Raw genomic sequence first — 11,712 nt, 5'->3', positions numbered from 1 at the left:
ATTAAAGTCTGCCGTAAGGATGATATTCCTATTTTCTCTCGATAACTGAGATAAAATTGACTCAAATGGTTTCAAAGTCATCATCAGTTACACTCAGGTCAGTTCGTTTGAAGGTATTTGTTACTTTATCTATCAAGGAACGCTGGTGTAAGCAAAGATCACCCTGTGTAACGATGATAATAAACGTGCAAGTTTTACGCTTTTACTTCTTGTCAGGATCTCAATCCGTAGTCTTTACGTTTTATTTGCGCAGCGGTAATGCTCACATCTCTGTGAATAGGAAAGTTTCTTAAACATCCTTCTAAAAAACAAATGGAAAAAATGTCATGGCATTATGGCTTTTGAAATGAAATTTCTTAAAAGCCTATCCCACAAGAATCCATAAGGTGTTGTGCTACTTGACTTTCCCCGCGGGCTTGAAATTTTCGCCACACAACTACTCCGATGAAAGCTGCGCATGAAAGCTCCTTCATAAGACACCTCTTCAAAAACAGAGCTCTTCGCTCTGCCATCATCTTGTTGTTGAGTTTGTATGGTGGGTCGTGTTGCCAGGGCAAAGTAACTTGAAAGTGTCCATGGACTTGCTGCAGAATCCCTTCCATGATCTAAAAGGCTCTCTTATCTTCGACTGGTGCGCAAACTTTGGTCTCTACTTCTGTGTTTTCAAAGTCTGTTTTCCATAGCCTTTCTAACTGCTGGTGTCATTCTTCATTGCGAATTTCGCATTCAGTTTTGCTGTCCAATGTTTTTTTTCAGTTTTGAAGTCTTTCTCATAAGTCAAGTTATCAGCGGATTCTTTTAAAGGACCTTGGTCTATAACATTATCATCTGATCGCTCATTAAATCTTCCACCTTTAATCATTAGACTAACGCACACACTTTCATCTTCCAAGTTAGGAACGTTGCCTTGAACAAAAAGACCCTCTATGGTACGTGTGAAATTTGCTGAACAATTTGGGCTATCTTTTTGGCCCCCAACAGGACCAATTACAGTATTTCTTAAACTTTATCTGACCGCGACTGGTTTATCTTACCAGGTTTTTCATCAGCTATAACAACTAAGTAACTTACTTGAATTCACTATGATCATACATGTATGTGACCCATCACGGGATTTCAGGGAAGAAGGTGAACGCACGCTCGCGGTACACTGGCACGCTAAAACAAAAGAACGTGCCTTTAACACGTTAGCTGCGTGTAAGTTACTTGTCTCATTAACTTCGCAGCCATTGTCTTGCTTCGCACGGTAGAAACAATGAAACGTGTTAAGATCTTGCTCGCAACTTTGCACGATATAACACGGTGACCGTGCCAATTTTATAACACACCTCTTAGCTCGTAAGATGCCAAGATCAGTGTACAGTAAATAATACGCGGCTTCGCTCGGAAAGCTTCGTTTTGCGCCGGCTAACTTGCGGTCAGTTATTTATTTTAAAAATGCCGGTTTGCATAGAGTGACGAATAACGACCGCGTAGGGAACATGGAGCCGGGAATATGTTGCTAAAGTATTCAAAAAGATTCAGTACTGGGCTTATTAACTTCGTGAAGCGATAAAGATTTATATTTTAAAAGATTAGACTTGAGTTTTATCAAAGTAATTCATGTGTCCAAACTGAGCTCCTCTGAACCTTGTGAAACACTTCGTGCTCACTGAATTCCTTGTGAAAATCTTGAGGGAAAGAGCCGTGATTTGCCGTGAATGTTTCCTTTTTTATTACAACTTTTGGATAGGACAGAAGATCTTCTTCATATTCGCTTATATTCGGTGAGTAATATACTTTACAAACACCATTCTCACAATAATTTATTAAGAAGCTGACAAACACAAGTAACAAAGTAAGCCGGGTTTTACAAGATAAGCTAGTGTGATAAGACACAAAGGAACTTAGCGTGTTAAAAAAAAAAGGCAGAAAAAAAAAGAGCGTGTCATAGAAGGAAAGCTCTACTGCGTTAGCCAGATATGAACAATGGCTACAACTTGCTTTTCAAAATCAATTGTTTTTATGCGCATATCTGCGCGATAAGTGTGTCATGCCGTTAGCGTGCGAGCGTGTTATAACGTGCCGTGTACGTGCGTTCACCTAATTCCCTGACACCCCGTGGAGGGTCACGTATACGTACCGGTAATAGAACCGAGAAGAGTCTGTAATCATACCATTGATGTCAAAGTCGGACGACTGCGCAGCGGGAGTCCGATTTGTTTATCGTGAGTATGATTACAGACTAAACTGGACGACACAAAGTCTTATTACCAATCAATCAGAAAAATGACAATTTCCGATAAAAGAAGAACATCCAGGTTATGAAAGAAAAGAAAAGTAAAACATTTGCATTAAAAGACTGACAAAGGAGGCGTAAATTGTTTAACTGTTTGATAGTTTGATCGACTCACTGACCTGTCTGATAACAAACTTTTTGGATAAAAACTGCAGAAAATGATGGTTTTGACGATTATACTAGTAATTTTTTTTAAAAAGCAAATCTACTTACTCCGCTGCTGATGTCATAGGATAAGATTTCGTGGTTTTCCAGTGGTCGTAATTTACATTAATAATTAACTTAACCTCTTCTTGTTAAAGCGTCAAAGTCTTGCGTAAGAAGATAAGTCCGTGTATGACGCTGAAAGTTCACGAAGAAAGGTAATGTATTTTCTGTGGAGAACAGAACGTTACTTGACTGATTTCCTATAATCTTGTCCATAATCTTTTTTTTTTGTTTTTTGAGTCGTGTCATGTCCTGTGACTATTAAGTCATGTTATGTTGTGCAAAAATCGCCACCGAATGAAATGAATTTGCTACAAAGCCGGAGTTCGTCAAACCACTGAGGCCTCACAATATTCTCAAATATTCCATGTCATATTGTGGAATGTCAAGAAATCTTCCAGAGAGTTGTTGTAAAAGGTTATCTCTCTTGTTAGCCCAAAAACTTGAAACGCTTAAATCTTGAATGCATGTAGCTTGATCCCAAGAGGCTTTATTGTAAATACGTTCTGACGGCCGGTAAAAATGCAGATAGAAAACGAAGCATTACATTTATACGGCAGACCACTCTTTACTGGTTTCTTTGCGGAATACTGGCAACACAACATCATTGATTCCTCAGGATTATCAAATGCTCTAAACAAGGGCTAACGCTCGAAACGTCAGCTTCAGAAACTCATTATGATGGCCAATTTACATCGTCAACTAAGTTGGTAAAGCCAAATAGTTTTGTAATACCCCACCAAAGTTTCTTTGAAAATTTACCCCGTTGATTAATGTTGTTTATAAAAACTATGCATAAGAAAAGTTCCCATTGCAAAAGTTAAGATAAATGCTGTCAGTTTTGTTTATCTTTGTCCTGAAACTTTAAAGTCATGTAATGTTCTGCAAAAATCACAACTGGAGTAAAATGAAAGGTGAAAAACTTATTTATCTTCACTTATTTTTCTGTTTTAAGGGGGTATTGTGAATTCTAACACTTTCAGCTTGTTACAAATAGTTTCCGGGTGTAATTGACCCAGCCCGTTTTTGTAACTTAACATGTGTGTTCCTGCTTGTAGTGACTCGTTATTAATCCAGATTATCGACTCATTTAGTAATGTGTTACTAAAATAATGTTTCTCTGATTACAGGAGAGGATTGCAATGGAAACCTAAGAGCAGAAGCCATGACACCTTTCATGAACATCGCCTTATTTGTTGCCCTGTTCTTGCTCAACTCAGATCGCATTCAGAAAGCCATCGAGATATGCAGCGAATGCTTGATTTTGCTAAATAGCCGCGATCAAAACAGCAAAGACCAATTTGATTCAGTACTGCTACAATTTTACAGCGACATCTATACCGTTCTTTTCAGCGCTTATCGTCATATGTCTGACGACATAAGTACGGAAAGATACGGGAGGAAACTGTTTGACTTATACAGGGAGTCTGGATATATGCTTTATAAACTTGGTGAAAACCTAAAAGCGAAGGAATATGTTGGGAGAGCCCTTGCCATAACAACAGAAATTGGTGACAGAAGCGGAGAAGCATCCTGTTACGGAGACCTTGGAGTCTTGCTTCAGTCGCTTGGCCAATACGACAAGGCTAAAGAGTATCTCCAAAAAGCGCTTGTCATCACAACTGAAATTGGCGACAGAGAAGGGGAGGCAACTGGCTACAGAAACCTAGGTACTGTGTTTAAGTCGCTTGGCCAATACGACAAGGCTAAAGAGTATCTCCAAAAAGCGCTTGTCATAACAACTGAAATTGGCGACAGACAAGGGGAAGCATTATGTTATGACAACCTAGGTAATGTGTTTTATTCGCTTAGCCAATACGACAAGACTAAAGAGTATCACCAAAAAGCGCTTGTCATCACAACTGAAATTGGCGACAGAAAAGGGGAAGCATCATCTTATGGAAACCTAGGCACTGTGTTTTATTCGCTTGGCCAATACGACAAGGCTAAAGAGTATCTCCAAAAAGCGCTTGTCATCGAAACTGAAATTGGCGACAGAGAAGGGGAAGCATCATCTTATGGAAACCTAGGAACTGTGTTTCTGTCGCTTGGCCAATACGACAAGGCTAAAGAGTATCTCCAAAAAGCGCTTGTCATCAAAACTGAAATTGGCGACAGAAGAGGGGAAGCATCATGTTATGGAAACCTAGGTACTGTGTTTCATTCGCTTGGCCAATACGACAAGGCTAAAGAGTATCACCATAAAGCGCTTGTCATCACAACTGAAATTGGCGACAGAGAAGGGGAGGCAACTGGCTACAGAAACCTAGGTACTGTGTTTAAGTCGCTTGGCCAATACGACAAGGCTAAAGAGTATCTCCAAAAAGCGCTTGTCATCAAAACTGAAATTGGCAACAGACAAGGGGAAGCATCATGTTATGAAAACCTAGGTAATGTGTTTTATTCGCTTAGCCAATACGACAAGACTAAAGAGTATCACCAAAAAGCGCTTGTCATCAGAACTGAAACTGGCAACAGAGAAGGGGAAGCATCATGTTATGGAAACCTAGGAACTGTGTTTCTGTCGCTTGGCCAATACGACAAGGCTAAAGAGTATCTCCAAAAAGCGCTTGTCATCGAAACTGAAATTGGCGACAGAGAAGGGGAAGCATCATCTTATGGAAACCTAGGAACTGTGTTTCTGTCGCTTGGCCAATACGACAAGGCTAAAGAGTATCTCCAAAAAGCGCTTGTCATCAAAACTGAAATTGGCGACAGAAGAGGGGAAGCATCATGTTATGGAAACCTAGGTACTGTGTTTCATTCGCTTGGCCAATACGACAAGGCTAAAGAGTATCACCAAAAAGCGCTTGTCATCAGAACTGAAATTGGCGACAGAGAAGGGGAGGCAACTGACTACGGAAACCTAGGTACTGTGTTTAAGTCGCTTGGCCAATACGACAAGGCTAAAGAGTATCACCAAAAAGCGCTTGTCATCAAAACTGAAATTGGCAACAGACAAGGGGAGGCAACTGACTACGGAAACCTAGGTACTGTGTTTGAGTCGCTTGGCCAATACGACAAGGCTAAAGAGTATCACCAAAAAGCGCTTGTCATCAAAACTGAAATTGGCGACAGAAAAGGGGAAGCATCATGTTATGGAAACCTAGGTACTGTGTTTTCTTTGCTTGGCCAATATGACAAGGCTAAAGAGTATCACCAAAAAGCGCTTGTCATCAGAACTGAAATTGGCGACAGAGAAGGGGAGGCAACTGACTACGGAAACCTAGGTACTGTGTTTAAGTCGCTTGGCCAATACGACAAGGCTAAAGAGTATCACCAAAAAGCGCTTGTCATCAAAACTGAAATTGGCAACAGACAAGGGGAGGCAACTGACTACGGAAACCTAGGTACTGTGTTTGAGTCGCTTGGCCAATACGACAAGGCTAAAGAGTATCACCAAAAAGCGCTTGTCATCAAAACTGAAATTGGCGACAGAAAAGGGGAAGCATCATGTTATGGAAACCTAGGTACTGTGTTTTCTTTGCTTGGCCAATATGACAAGGCTAAAGAGTATCACCAAAAAGCGCTTGTCATCAGAACTGAAATTGGCGACAGAGAAGGGGAGGCAACTGACTACGGAAACCTAGGTACTGTGTTTGAGTCGCTTGGCCAATACGACAAGGCTAAAGAGTATCACCAAAAAGCGCTTGTCATCACAACTGAAATTGGCGACAGAGAAGGGGAAGCATCATCTTATCGAAACCTAGGAACTGTGTTTAAGTCGCTTGGCCAATACGACAAGGCTAAAGAGTATCTCCAAAAAGCGCTTGTCATCAAAACTGAAATTGGCGACAGAAGAGGGGAAGCATCATGTTATGGAAACCTAGGTGCTGTGTTTGAGTCGCTTGGGCAATATGACAAGGCTAAAGAGTATCACCAAAAAGCGCTTGTCATCGCAACTGAAATTGGTGACAGAGAAGGGGAGGCAAGTGACTACGGAAACCTAGGTACTGTGTTTAAGTCGCTTGGCCAATACGACAAGGCTAAAGAGTATCACCAGAAAGCGCTTGTCATCAAAACTGAAATTGGCGACAGACAAGGGGAAGCATCAGGTTATGGAAACCTAGGAACTGTGTTTCTGTTGCTTGGCCAATACGACAAGGCTAAAGAGTATCTCCAAAAAGCGCTTGTCATCAAAACTGAAATTGGCGACAGAAAAGGGGAAGCATCATCTTATGGAAACCTAGGAACTGTGTTTCTGTCGCTTGGCCAATACGACAAGGCTAAAGAGTATCACCAAAAAGCGCTTGTCATCAGAACTGAAATTGGCGACAGAAAAGGGGAAGCATCATCTTATGGAAACCTAGGTACTGTGTTTCAGTCGCTTGGCCAATACAATAAGGCAAAACAGTATCTTCAAAAAGGGGTTGTCATCACAACTGAAATTGGTGATAAGAAAGGGAAAGCAGCACATCTTACAAACCTTGGAGTAGTGTCTAGAACTGTTGGTGATTATGAAGCTTCGGAAGTATGCTTGGAGAAAGCTTTATTCATATCCAGAGATATTGGAGCTGGAAGAAGAGAGTTCGAAGTCCTTGAACAGTACGCCATTTTGTATTTATTGCAAAATAAAATCAAAGATTCTCTGTCGTGTCTTCATCTGTGCATTGAAAAGTATGAGGAGCTGAGATATTTTTTGGGCGCTAATGATGAGTTCAAAACATCATTGCTGGAGCACTCAGGAATATTTCCCTACAAGCTGCTTTGTACTTTGCTCTGTGACACCGGAAATGCTCGGGATGCTCTCTATGTCGAGGAGTTGGGTCGAGCTAGAGGCCTATCAGACTTAATGGCAGAGAAGTACTCGGTTGAAACGCACATCTTTGCTAATCCACAATCTTGGTTTGGCATTGAGAACATTTTAAGAACGAAAAATAACTGTACTTGTCTGTACATTTCTTATGTTCAGAATCTTCTGCATTTGTGGATCTTGAAAACAAGTGGAGTCCTTCACCATAGAAGAATATCAGTAGAAGAGAATCTAGTTCAGGCTGGGTTGCCCAAAGATTTGTCTTTGAATCAATTTTTGGATGATAATTTCCGGGGTCTTGGTATTTTGCCTACTAAAGATTGTGAAGATCGGTCTTTAAATACGATTAACGTGCAACCTCACTACCCCTCCCAAAAGAGCTCAGCAAGATTGCGACTCGTCGAGGAGGACGAGAACAAGGAAGTTATTTCAAGTTTACCTTTGTGTTACAAAATGTTTATCGCTCCCGTTTATGATTTGCTGGAGGAGCCTGAAGTCATCATCGTTCCTGACCGCAGTTTGTACAAAGTTCCATTCGCTGCACTGAGTGAAAAGGAGGGAGCCGAATTCCTCTCGGAGACTCATAAGATCCGTGTCATTCCTTCCTTGACAACACTCAAGATCATTCAAGATAGTCCAGAGGACTATCACAGCAACACTGGTGCCTTGATAATAGGCAATCCCAAGGTTGATGGGCTGCCGTCATTGCCATGTGCAAGAGCGGAAGCGGAGATGGTTGGACGACTGATGCGTGTTCCGCCTCTGGTAGAAGAGAAAGCAACGAAGCAGGCGGTGCTTGAGCGGATAGGTTCAGTGAGCCTGATACATTTTGCTGCCCATGGCAACGCCCAAAGAGGAGAAATTGCCCTCTCCCCCATTCCTATTCCCAACAGTCAAAATGCTATCCCACCACAGGAAGCTTACATGTTGACGATGGCTGATGTCTCACGAGTGAAAGTTAGAGCTAAACTGGTGGTACTTAGCTGCTGTCACAGTGGAAGAGGTGAGATAACAGCCGAGGGAGTGATAGGAATTGCCCGTGCGTTCTTAGGATCTGGTGCTCGCTCGGTGTTAGCTGCGCTGTGGGCCATTCCAGACTTAGCAACGGAGCAGCTGATGAATCGGTTCTACAAACACCTTGTTGAAGGAGAAAGTGCCAGTGAATCCCTTCATCAAGCCATGAAGTGGATGAGAAAAAAAGGCTCGAGAAAAATATCTGAGTGGGCTTCGTTTACGCTGATTGGAGATGATGTGAGGCTCGAGTTTGACAAGCAGAGGTAAGACTCGGTGAGAACAGGTAGTTCATAAATGAAAGCTAAATTACATGTGAAGGTGGCTTTGACTTACTGGTCGCTGACTGTCGGCGGGAATCCTTTATCACCATGAATGCCAAAGCTACTTTTATACCATTTTTTTTGGTTTCTTTCAAATAGTAACAATTGATTCTCCCAATTAGATGTAAAATATATAATCTAGAAAGCGCCTTTCTGCCGATCAGATACAAGTACACATTTGCCTACATATTGCGCCTGGTATATCTGTTTATTTATAATTGTTTTTCTTCTTTACGTTTGTTGTAGGAAAGAGGATGAGAATATCTCGAAGGAAACAGACCTTAGAGACTTTTAAATGGATGAACAAATAGAACGAGTTAAAAAAAATTCTCTATCAGTTGTTTTATTGTGTAATTAAAGAATGGGCAATCTTCAATTAGGCATATTAATTATAATCTTTTTTGCGTTTTCTTTTCCGATCTTCTCAGAAGGAGGTATTGGTTACGTATTCGAGAGAGATTTTATTCTGCGCAAAAATGATCTTCTCCGGCCGATATAAGTAGCACGAAACATTATTGACGAAGGGCTCTTGAGTAAAGTGAAATCAGGAAAGTTGAAACAGTAGTTTAAGCATCAAAAATGAGCCAGTTGTCTTAAGGGGTTTTCTCTCAAAGCCTTTGATTTTTTTGTTATAGGTTTCGTTCACAGAATCCTAAATTTTTGACAAAAAGTCCTAAAAGAAAACCTTTCCTTATGGTCATTTCCAGTACCACATTTTAGTGCTTAAAAGACTGAAAAATACATGGATTTCTAAATAGGACCATGGAAAAAGAATGGTATTACTAAAAAGTGGAAAAGTTACGGCAGCAATATTTTGAAACTGGTTCAATAAGTCACTTAAGCATCGTAATGTTTGATACGTTTTAATTTTTTGATGGTAATTTAATCGTTTTCAAGTCAGGTTATTGTCAGAAAGTTGGTTTGAGAATAAAAATATTCTTGTTTTTACCACACTTTTATACACTCCTCTTTTTTGGGAAACTTTCCTAAGTGATTATGTAGTAATTCCAAAGACGCTAATATAAAAGAAAGCTTGAGAGAAATCTTAGAAAATATCGTGAGCGTCTGTTTTAACCAGGTTACAGAGTAAAACAGAAAGCACTGTTGTTCATTGTTCAGGCGTGCATTTTTCTGATCGTTTCTCCTCCAACCATGTGACTTGATTCTCGTCCTACAATCAAATAAATTCTGGCGATGAAGTTCTGGTGATCAGCATTCCAGTGTCAAATAGTAATCCTAATACATGTATCACTAGATATATTGTCAAATTATCGTATTATAGGAGCCAAACGAGTTTTTCATCCCTACATTTGATGCAAATGACATTAATTTCATTCTTGAGGCATGAAAAAGTAATTGCATGCACGAAAAAAGGCTCGATCATGTCACGTTTTCTTGATATGGTGTCCTTCTCGTCTCCTTCTTTAGCTATTTCTAAGGGCGTTTAACATCACACTAATTATTCCGAACGTTAATATACCTGAACTATGAGTATCAGTGCGTGAGGAATTCTTATTCCTACCCCAACCTACTCGTCCCAAACCCCTTCCCTCCTCCACTTCGCTCTGCTTAAAAAAGGAAATTAAAGAGATGGATTCTGGCCGGTTTTGTTCGGAAACCTTTCTGTGAGTTATGTTTCTTATGAATCAAGAACATCGATCATTCCTACCCCAACCTACTTGCCCCAACCTCCCTCCCTCCCTCCCCCACTCTGTTCTGCTTCAAAGAGCGAATATAGTAGTAATCAGTTTGCTGGATAAATTTTTTTTTCTTTTTGCTCTCGACCAATTAGCCCGCAACAGTTCTGACAGTTATTTTAAAAGCTTTTAATAAGAAGTTCCTGCGCAAAATTTTGAAGTCATTCTAAAATTTTGTAGGTAGCTGGCTTCTCCTTCTGTTCTGGTAGTGTTGCGCTTTCTCTAGACCATGAAATGTTACTGTCAAGTGCAATTTCTTGGGCATTTTACTTTACTTCCAATGCACAGAGGCGTAAGTAAAAAGGAACTTAGCAACAGTGCTTAGCAACAGTTAGGTGAATATTTTCCATATAAGGTGATTCGATATATGAGCTGATTACCTGAGGTGAGTGAAAAGATTAGAACACTAGAAATGAAATATCCGGAGGCAAAAATTTGAGATTGTGTCCACGAGAGCACCAGGCAGTCGTGCTACATGCCATCTCACTTGTTTCAATGAAACTTTGCCAGTTTAAAGGGTCTACCCCGAAACTCAAACAGACAAACTGGTTTCCGGTTTTGGTTCTTTCCGGGGGAGGATAGACCAACTCCTGGTTTCTCTCGTTTTCGCCGGGGAAATCGCTTCAAAATGGGTAAAATGTATGAAGCTCTCACTGCGATGCAACAAAATTTGAGAGGGGGTCAATGTTTAGTGACAGTAGGAGACAGACAACTCTGAAACGTCATGTAACTGTCAAAGAGTTTACATTTCTAGTAATATATTCCCCTCTCTCGCAACAGCTCAGCAGATAGTATTAATCCTATGCAGTGTACGTGTATCAGTTGTATTGCGTCCTCATAGTGATGCTACATAAGTGAGCGAGTGTCTAAAAATCCCTCAATTCAACCTAAAACTCGAATTGACTTACTAGCCAGGTGGACCACTTTGGATGGGCCCTTTAAAAAACACAAAAAGCTTATGCCTTTTTCTCAGAAAGCAAAGAAGTCTCTTCTAAACGTGTGCCGGACAGGGGAGGAAACTAGTAAGAAGTGTGGCTTCTCAAATATGGAGTTTAAGAGACGACACCAGCCAGAAATGTTATATAGGACAGACTGGTTGATAGAGCAGCAGGTCGCTTGATACTTCAGCCGAATATCTGCCTTGACAAAAGCTGGTTTATTGAAGAGGTTTTCCTCTGTAAGTATGAATAAGGACGAAGAGGTTGATGCAGATGATCTAGTTTCAGAAACTGACCGAACAATCAGAAGGGACCTTGAAAAATTTACACGAAGACTGCAAGGGAGGGTACAGCTGGCAGCTGCCACAGGCTATAAAAAAAATACAGACTTTTGCATCTCACTTTCCTCTCAAATTTATTGTCTTTACCCATGAAAACAACTGGATATGTCCTTGGGTTTTTTCATCACGGGAAATTTGCAGGAAGCCTACTGGTCAAAATATTT

The 11,712-nt window shown here is 40.6% G+C and overlaps 1 protein-coding gene across 2 annotated transcripts; it reads left to right on the top strand.

Moving 5' to 3' along the window:
* Nucleotides 1-3,549: 3,549 nt before the first annotated feature.
* LOC113671151 (uncharacterized) lies at nt 3,550-9,523 on the top strand. Of its 2 annotated transcripts, none has more exons than XM_089183324.1 (2): nt 3,550-8,525; nt 8,819-8,958. In XM_089183324.1, the coding sequence occupies exon 1, from the start codon at nt 3,651-3,653 to the stop codon at nt 8,517-8,519; it is 4,869 nt and encodes a 1,622-aa protein (XP_089039450.1). In that variant the 5' UTR covers nt 3,550-3,650; the 3' UTR covers nt 8,520-8,525; nt 8,819-8,958. The 2 variants fall into 2 exon arrangements, with proteins under 2 accessions (XP_089039450.1, XP_089039449.1); XM_089183323.1 differs by having other exon boundaries at nt 3,552-8,515; nt 8,819-9,523.
* Nucleotides 9,524-11,712: the final 2,189 nt, after the last annotated feature.

Source organism: Pocillopora damicornis, chromosome 9, assembly GCF_964200805.1.
Source record: "Pocillopora damicornis chromosome 9, jaPocDami1.2, whole genome shotgun sequence".
Lineage (NCBI taxonomy): Eukaryota > Metazoa > Cnidaria > Anthozoa > Scleractinia > Pocilloporidae > Pocillopora > Pocillopora damicornis.
The sequence above is the reverse complement of the archived record's forward strand: the minus strand, read 5'-3'. Positions and strand labels throughout refer to the sequence as shown.

Excerpts from the sequence above, each read along its gene's own strand:
- LOC113671151 (XM_089183323.1), top strand. The coding sequence starts at position 3,651 with ATGACACCTTTCATGAACATCGCCTTATTTGTTGCCCTGTTCTTGCTC. Across the intron at positions 8,516-8,818 it reads CTCGAGTTTGACAAGCAGAG|GAAAGAGGATGAGAATATCT; the intron begins GTAAGACTCGGT and ends CGTTTGTTGTAG.